Source organism: Micropterus dolomieu, linkage group LG23, assembly GCF_021292245.1.
Source record: "Micropterus dolomieu isolate WLL.071019.BEF.003 ecotype Adirondacks linkage group LG23, ASM2129224v1, whole genome shotgun sequence".
Taxonomy (NCBI): domain Eukaryota; kingdom Metazoa; phylum Chordata; class Actinopteri; order Centrarchiformes; family Centrarchidae; genus Micropterus; species Micropterus dolomieu.
The window spans coordinates 27714226-27722618 of record NC_060172.1 but is presented as its reverse complement, the minus strand read 5'-3'; the positions used below and the strand labels follow the sequence as shown (position 1 = coordinate 27722618).

The window sequence follows — 8393 nt, the reverse complement described above, 5'->3', positions numbered from 1 at the left end:
ATTGGAATAAATTCTTTTGCACCGACTCTTGACCGTCTCCAGTGAAGTCTGTGACTATGCAGTTTTTGACTACAGAAGAAAGCTAATAGAGTAATTTTGTTGAGTTTAATACGTTGGTTAGGGTAGGTCCAAGGTCTTCCACTGGCCTGGCTGGTCCTTATTTCCGACCCGACATTTAGCACTAGGACCCAGGTAAAGGGGCAGAGTCTATAAATAGGGGAGGGAAGCTCACCTGGTCCTTTCTTTCTGCAGTCACACACCTGAGAGAGCAGCTGAGGCCAGCCTTTGTTTGGTGCTTGATTGGGTAGGCTTTATTTTTAAATAGGTTTTACTTTAAAAAAATAATGTTTAAAAATCTAAGGCTAATACTGCATGTCCAGAACTAGATCCTAGAATAATTTGTAGTTGATTTTATTAAAGATAAGTTGAATAATTGTTAAAAACCTGTTATTTATTAGACTTCGTGGTGGTGAGGGTCCAAAGCTTGGAGTGATTGTTTAAACACATCAGCTAAAGCACAGATCCCAGTCACCTGCATGCCTTCAACGGCGGGAGTGGAATGTGTTTCTAAGTCAAGCAAGCCGTTATTAGGAGAGCCAACCACTGTTTTTTCCCACCGGTTAGTTTTACTGTGCTCACACTAGATCCTTGAATGGGCCATATTTTGTGTTTCTGGCTGTGTTAAAGGGGGAAACTGAAAGACAGAGTAACCATTTTGCATGGGTGTTTTGTGTAATTAGTGTGCGGCATGCAGATATAGTGTTTTCCATAGTATTTGGTTTAATTGGTTTCAGTGTGTGGTTTATTTTCTTATTTGTCTACCAGTTTGGTTATAATTTGTCGGTGCTCAATTCTACATCAGTTTTGCTGGTAATGCAGTCTAGTCCTGAATTGTGTTTTTTGTTTTGATGTAACATAAATAAAATTTACATTCCTATACTGATGTAGTAGCCTCTGGTCCAGTTTGTTCTGGCACTTGTGTATGAAGTAGCGTTTGGTTTACATTTATATCAAAGTAATCTGGCCACGGGCCAGATATTATTGCTGGCGGGCCAGTTTTGGCCTGCGGGCCGCCTATTGCCAACCACAGGCCCAGACCAACAATTTCAAAAAGAGAAAGGAGGAAGAAAACATATGACAGAGGCCTGAGTGCTGGAAGATAAAGATTCTGACTTGGCATGAATCAACTCCGCCCAGCTGATGCGACACCAGCATAAGCCATTAATCAAGGTCACCGTGCGCTGTAAGTCCAGATTGTTGTGACGAGTGGTAACGTAATTGGTAGAGTTTTGCAATATAAACATCTAAAAACTGAGGTACAACCTTAGTCTTTGAGCTGCACTTTATCAGAGCAGTTGAAGTTAACGTGTGTGGATTTGTGGTTATATTTTTGCCTGATCACGGTTTGCAGTTGGTTTTAGTTTCGCATGCAGTCCCGTACTGTGTCAAACGGTCTAAAGAGCAGGGCCGTTTCAGGCTCTTGAAATATTGAGGGCATAGCCCAGCCCAGAAATCTTCCCACAAAAAAAAACATACAGCAACTGTATCAAGATACACATACAGTCCCCTCCAAAAGTAGGGGACTAAACAGGCTCATGAACTCTTGTTTCATACTCATCTTTTGATCTTAAACCCAAATGTCTTCAGTGAACAACAAATACAAAGGAATTTGCCTCACCATTCCAATACTTTTGTATATATATATAATTAGTGCTGGGCAACAGTTAAAATCAATCGCATTTGCATTATTATACGCAAAATTGAATAATCAATTCTAAAGTAGTGTATTGCGTGCTTTTAATTTAAATGCACTGCTATATACACAAGTGTTTTGTAAATCTCAACTTAAACATTCATGTAATCAAATAATAAACCAAATTTGCCACTGCCAGGGCATTACCTTTTATCTAGCTTATTAAAACAATTTACCATCAGAGTCCAGTTTTCTTGGGGTTTTCTCCTAACAGTTATCAGCAGAAACATTTTTCTTTTATCAGGGAGAAGCATTAACAGCAGAGGTGGAAACTAACGAATTACTTGTTTAAGTCATTTTTATAATCTGTAATTTTACTTAAGTATGCTTTCTTCTTTCGCTACTTTTTAAATCACAGCTGTTACCGAGTTAAAAAAAATTCACGTTTGCGGGTGGCTCAAAGACAGGACTGACTGTGACTCAGCTTGCTGCAGTGTCCCCAGCTGCAGAAGCACCAGGGCTGAATTAAATCAACTCCGCCCAGCTGATGCGACACCATTTTAATCATGTGCACCTTGCGCTGTGAGTCCAGACAGTAACGTAACTGGTAGGCAGTTTTACAATAGAAACATCTTAAAACTGAAGCGCAGCCTTGCTGTTTTTAAATGTGAGCTGCGCTTTATCGGAGCTGCTGAAGTTGGATATGTGGTGAGATTTGAGGCCTATCTGCCTGATCAGTAGTGTTTTTGGTTGGTTTCGGTTTCACATTCAGCATGCTGCCCCAAACGGTGTTGGTCTAACAGTCTAAAGGGGATAGGCTATAAAAACACAAGACCTATTAAAGTCCAGTTTATAACTGAATTAAAATGACTTAATTTATCATTAAGGTGAAAAGGTCCCACATCGGCCTATTAAGAGGTTTTTTCCTCAAACGGAGATTCAAAAGAGAAGGGAAGACTAAGCATGTGTAACTGACTTAGCAGGGATTTTATTAAATTTGAAAGTTGATCTACAGGAAAACATTTAAAAGCAATTGCATACAGAATGCCTGAATTCTATTAAATTTTAATAGTCACACTGCCTGAATATTGTGTTTTGCTTTGTATAGATGGAGATGAACCAACACGATAATAACGCATGCCCAGCCGTTAATTTCCTGCATTCTGGTGAATTTTTCTGCACCAATTTATTAAGGAAATTACTTTATTTACATTAAAGGAAACCCAAAACTCAAGTGACAAGTAACAATTCAAAATATAAAAATATAGTATAATGCAGACAGTCATTCTGTGTTGCCGTCAGATATGTAACTCCTGTAGATCAACTTTTCTCATTTAATTTCATCCCTGCTGAGTCTAAACACATGTAGGGGTGACTGAAGTAACCTAAAGTCTTTAAATGTCCATGTGGCACCTTTTCAACAAAATTAATTAATTTTAATTCTGTTATAAACACCTGGCTTTTAACAGCTCCTGTGTTTCAGCAGGGTTTCTGCTCATGTTCAAAACCTTCTGCACATTGAGAATCTCTCTCACATATCTGTGTTCTCTGACATTTGCAGAATAACATTTTGAGACAAAAGTTGCAACATTATGAGAATAAAATCGCAATCTGATGAAAATAAAGCCATAACAGTTTAAGAAAATCTACCTGCCCCTCTGCTGTGCATTACCCTGCGTTATTGCTCTGCTGATATAGTAGTAGGCTACCCCCTCTACACTGACAAACACAGAGCCCGTCCCTCGACCATTTAAACTAAACCAGTGTTCTTGCAATTTCAAATCTCCCCTAGGGCTCCAACACTGTTGGGGCCGGATCTGCTGAACAAGGTCACCTGAGACAGCTCGAGCAGCTCCTGGACAACTTGCAGGATGCAGTTGTCTTGTCGATCATCCCATTCATTGTTCTTACAAACTGCTGTCTTTGCTCCCACATAGTTTGGTTCGCAGGGAGCTTCAGCTGTGTAATCAACAGTTCCATTACCAAACACAGGATCATTGGGACATGTAAAATCTAGAGAGAAAGAAATTTTATAAATGTATTACAGGAAAACATATATTGACCTGAATTGTATAATACATTCTAATGTCTAATATCAATACTTACTCTCCTTGAGTAACACCAGTGTTATGTTGCTGCTATATTCCGTATGGTTTATCACTCGACAAGTGATAGTATAGTTTTGTAAGTTACTGGATATTGAAAATGTATTGGTGATGTTTGTGCCTAAACATACAAAAAAACCCCACTCAACTTGGACAAAGAGTATCAACAGTCACACACAAAATACTATATATGTATACAAATCATCTCAAATATTGTAGTATAATATGTAAAATATATCCCATTAACTTATTTGCCTTTTGTTCCTTGTTTGTATCAGGCTTACCTTTAGCAGGTAGGCCAATAAACTCAACCTGATAGGGGCTGTTGACAGAGCACGTCACTGTCACGTTCACTTCACATTTGACCAGTTTTTTGATTGGTGTCACTTGGATCAAGGGTTTTTTTTGCAAAGTTATATTGAATTTCTGTCTGATAATTCCATGGAAAACTTTACTGCTGTCTGTCAGCAGACATTGATAAAGTCCTGAAATTAAAGGTGATCATTAATTAACGTCAAATCAATGTGAAGACAGTGTTGCAAAACAAATACTAAAGTATATGGGTTAACATCCCCATCAGATTTTCATGGGGGCATCAACCTAAATCAGCTTTTAAGTTGTGATATGGTGGGAGCAACATTATCTACAACTTCCAAATATTTTGTGCTGTAAGCTTTGAGTTAGGAGACTTAAAAAGACTTGATCAGTATGCATTAGGGATGTGATGAAATCTCGTGGAGCGAGATCTTGCAATATTAAATTGTGATGATATTTCTCGTCAAGTGAAAAGCTGTCTTGCGAGACTAGGGCTTCCCCCGACTAAGGATTTACATTGTCGAATCAGAATCGTCAAGTCCTGCCTATAGTCAACTGATAGTCGATTTATGTGTGTTTTTGTGCACGGCGATTGCGAGGGTGGCTCCACTTTAATCTTGAGAATCTTTTCATTCAACATACACTGTAAATTTCCAGCTAAACTGACGTTTATTGTTGACTTTTCTCTCTCGCCTGCCGTGCCGTGCTGACCACAACTGCATGCACGCCGCGGTTCCTTGCGGATGTATTTCAAGTAGCCGGTTGTTTAAAAACGATTAAATATTCTTTTTTGGCTTTTGACCATGAGCAGAAACACAGGAGCTATTACAGTTTTTCTCGATTGCTTAGACACATTTCTTGAAATTTTGCCTCTTTTTCCAAACAGTTCAACACACACCAAACAACAAATTATTCTGCCCCAGCGTCCTGTCTTTGGTTTAGGACAGGACAGAGATTGTTGTTCTCCTCCTCCTCTCTCTTGAGTGCTTTTGGCTTTCACATCAACCTTTAGGTGGTTTGGGTTTAGCTTGTCTCACTCCATTCAGTGTGGAACATTGACAGGCTTCTGTCAATAGGAAAATATTTTTTCTTCTTTTGTGATGCATTTCTACCTGTATAATCATTTTATCTTTAACTTGCGTTTCCAAGCAAGGAGCTAACAAAATAAAAGATACCAAAATGAAGGGTTACCACTTTAGATACATGAGTAATGGAATAAAACTATATCATACTTTGGTAACATTTTTGGTTAAATATTACCATAACCTGATGATTTTTTTGGGTATTGGTGACACAGGCTAAACAATAGACACAGTGTATGTTTTTGTTTTGTAAGACAAATATTGCCCCTCAAGCCAATCAGAGTACTGCATTCGCACGGGTCAGAGCACAAGGACAAATGTCCTAGACAGCACTTGCATTGTAAATGTGATTGTTAATGTCTCCTGGGACAAAAATGTAAAATAATTTCTTGACTGCACCATACTGTATCTATTTCTTACCTTTGTCAACGCTAAAAACATGTTTCACAGTTAAGTTTGCTACTCCTTTATCAACTGGTAACTGGTTGTGTTCACTATCTTTGGGTATTGAAATCCCGTTAAGTGTCCACTCTGCAGTCCAGTTGGTGACGAAACTGAGACCCGGTGGTGGAGGGCCGCATGTTATAGTCACACTTGCCCCCAAAAAGATTAGAGATGGTTGAAAGTTTAGTGGGCCTTTAAAAACACACACAAAAGTCAGACAATTATTATACAATCATCTGCACAAAATCATCAGATATTCCTGACATAACAAACAATCCTTATGTCTCATAAAATATTTCAAAAACTCACTGTCAAATATCACAGGGTATATTTTTCCCAGTTGTATAAATACCCCTTCTGTGACTGAGCCAATTTCCGTATCATTTATAGAGTTTGCTCTTATAGCATAGTCAACGATGGTGCTTCCACTCCTGTAATACAGAATTGAATCTCAATGAAAATACAATCACATGTAGTTCATATATGTGCTCTGTAAACTTGATGTTAACCACCATTAACCACTTACAAATAGGTCTTAACCACTTACAAAAACACTGTATGGTTACTTGTTTTGCTGTCATGAAACAAACTTACAATTGTCAAAACTCTTAAGTACAGTGATACGATGTGGTACATTAAGATCACCACTCTAAGTGACCTGCAAAATGTGATTACTCAATCAAAAGAATTACAGTAACTCATGTTTAAACTCGTTTCCACCATGAATTGGAACAGAAAATGTCTACAGAGTGCAGGAAATTAGGTGTTTGATTCTCAAAATCTTCTTGGGGAGGACCCCCAGACTACCCACTCATATATTTTAGAATGTCATATTCATATTTCTTCAAAATAGTGTTCACCACAGTATGCTATTCAGCCAGCGCTCAATTCAAAGCCCACAGTTCAAACACCAATGAAATGAGTTCAAATCTTCCCAGAGACCAAATGTCACCAGAAATCTCTTCTTCTGGATCCCAGCAAGGAAACAAAACATACCGAGTGTTAATACAAAGATTGGCCAACAAAAATAAAACCAATTGACGCCTAATACACAAGCGATTCTCCGACAACACCGGAGTTACTTTCCGTAGTCCGGCCAGTGTGATAGTTTAACTGGTGGCTAAATTAACTGGTGATAGTCCCAGATGTGTCGCAGGCGTGTCTTCAGGATCCACTGACTGCAAACCAGGAAAATACATTCCGATAACTTTGTTTATCTATGTAAAGTATCGTCATGTAGATATATGCTTCTGAATGTAGTTTACAGGCTACATTGTTAGCTGCACGATGAATCACAGGGACCTCTCCCACCTGCAGATTAGTTCAAAGCGTGGACTTTGAGCGTGATCATGGAGGTGACTGTGTCGCTGTTCAAAACACTGTAAAACATCAATAAACCATCCAAATGATTTGTGCCACGGTTGGTTTAAATGTGTTCTTACTTACAGTGGGGAGAACAAGTATTTGATACACTGCTGATTTTGCAGGTTTTCCCACTTACAAAGCATGTACAGGTCTGTAATTTTTATCATGTTAGTTCTTCTTTAAGAAGCCCTCCTGTTCTCCACTCATTACCTGTATTAACTGCACCTGTTTGAAGTCGTTACCTGTATAAAAGACACCTCTCCACAATGGCCAAGACCAGAGAGCTGTGTAAGGACATCAGGGATAAAATTGTAGACGTGCACAAGGCTGGGATGGCCTACAGGACAATAGGCAAGCAGCTTGGTGAGAAGGCAACAACTGTTGGCGCAATTATTAGAAAAGAGTTCAAGATGACGGTCAGTCTCCCTCGGTCTGGGGCTCCATGCAAGATCTCACCTCGTGGGGCATCAATGATCATGAGGAAGGTGAGGGATCAGCCCAGAACTACACGGCCAGACCTGGTCAATGACCTGAAGAGAGCTGGGACCACAGGCTCAAAGAAAACCATTAGTAACACACTACATATTCATGGATTAAAATCCTGCAGCGCACACAAGGTCCCCCTGCTCAAGCCAGCGCATGTCCAGGCCTGTCTGAAGTTTATCAGTGACCATCTGGATGATCCAGAGGAAGAATGGGAGAAGGTCATGTGGTCTGATGAGACAAAAATAGAACTTTTATGGTCTAAACTCCACTCGCTGTGTTCGGAGGAAGAAGAAGGATGAGTACAACCCCAAGAACACCATTCTAACCGTGAAGCATGGAGGTGGAAACATCATTCTTTGGGGATGCTTTTCTGCAAAGTGGACAGGACGACTGCAACGTATTGAGGGGAGGATGGATGGGGCCATGTATCGCGAGATCTTGGCCAACCACCTCCTTCCCTCAGTAAGGGCATTGATGACGGGTCGTGGCTGGGTCTTCCAGCATGACAACGACCTGAAACACACAGCTAGGGCAACTAAGGAGTGACTCCCAATAGGAACTCTTTGGAGGAGGATCTTTGGATGAAATACTTGTTCTCCCCACTGTATATAATGGAAACAGGCTGAGGTTTTTGACGCTCAGATGGGCCGCAAAGTGGAGACCGATGTTAGCTGTGGCAGAGCACCCAGATTAACCTGTGATCCAGCTTTGCACCATCGATCACAGTTATATTCCGCTATCTTTGCAATCGTTATCAACATTGTCTTGCCAGTCAGCATTTGTATCATGTACAGTGGGGGAAATAAGTATTTGACCCCTTGCTGATTTTGCAGGTTTGCCCACTTACAAAGAATGCAACGATCTATAATTTTAATCATATGTACATTCTAACAGTGAAAGACA

General features: G+C 39.8%; 1 protein-coding gene across 1 annotated transcript in view; it reads right to left on the bottom strand.

Annotated features, from left to right (window-relative positions):
• Positions 1-3470: 3470 nt before the first annotated feature.
• The window catches only part of LOC123963780, an 11784-nt gene continuing 6861 nt past the window's right edge, over positions 3471-8393 (bottom strand). Inside the window, exons 4-8 of the mRNA XM_046040823.1 lie at positions 5949-6070; positions 5616-5831; positions 4083-4283; positions 3800-3919; positions 3471-3706 (exon numbers count right to left, since the gene is read on the bottom strand). Coding sequence (XP_045896779.1) covers positions 3471-3706; positions 3800-3919; positions 4083-4283; positions 5616-5831; positions 5949-6070 — 895 coding nt within the window. The remainder of the gene's footprint in view (positions 3707-3799; positions 3920-4082; positions 4284-5615; positions 5832-5948; positions 6071-8393) is intronic.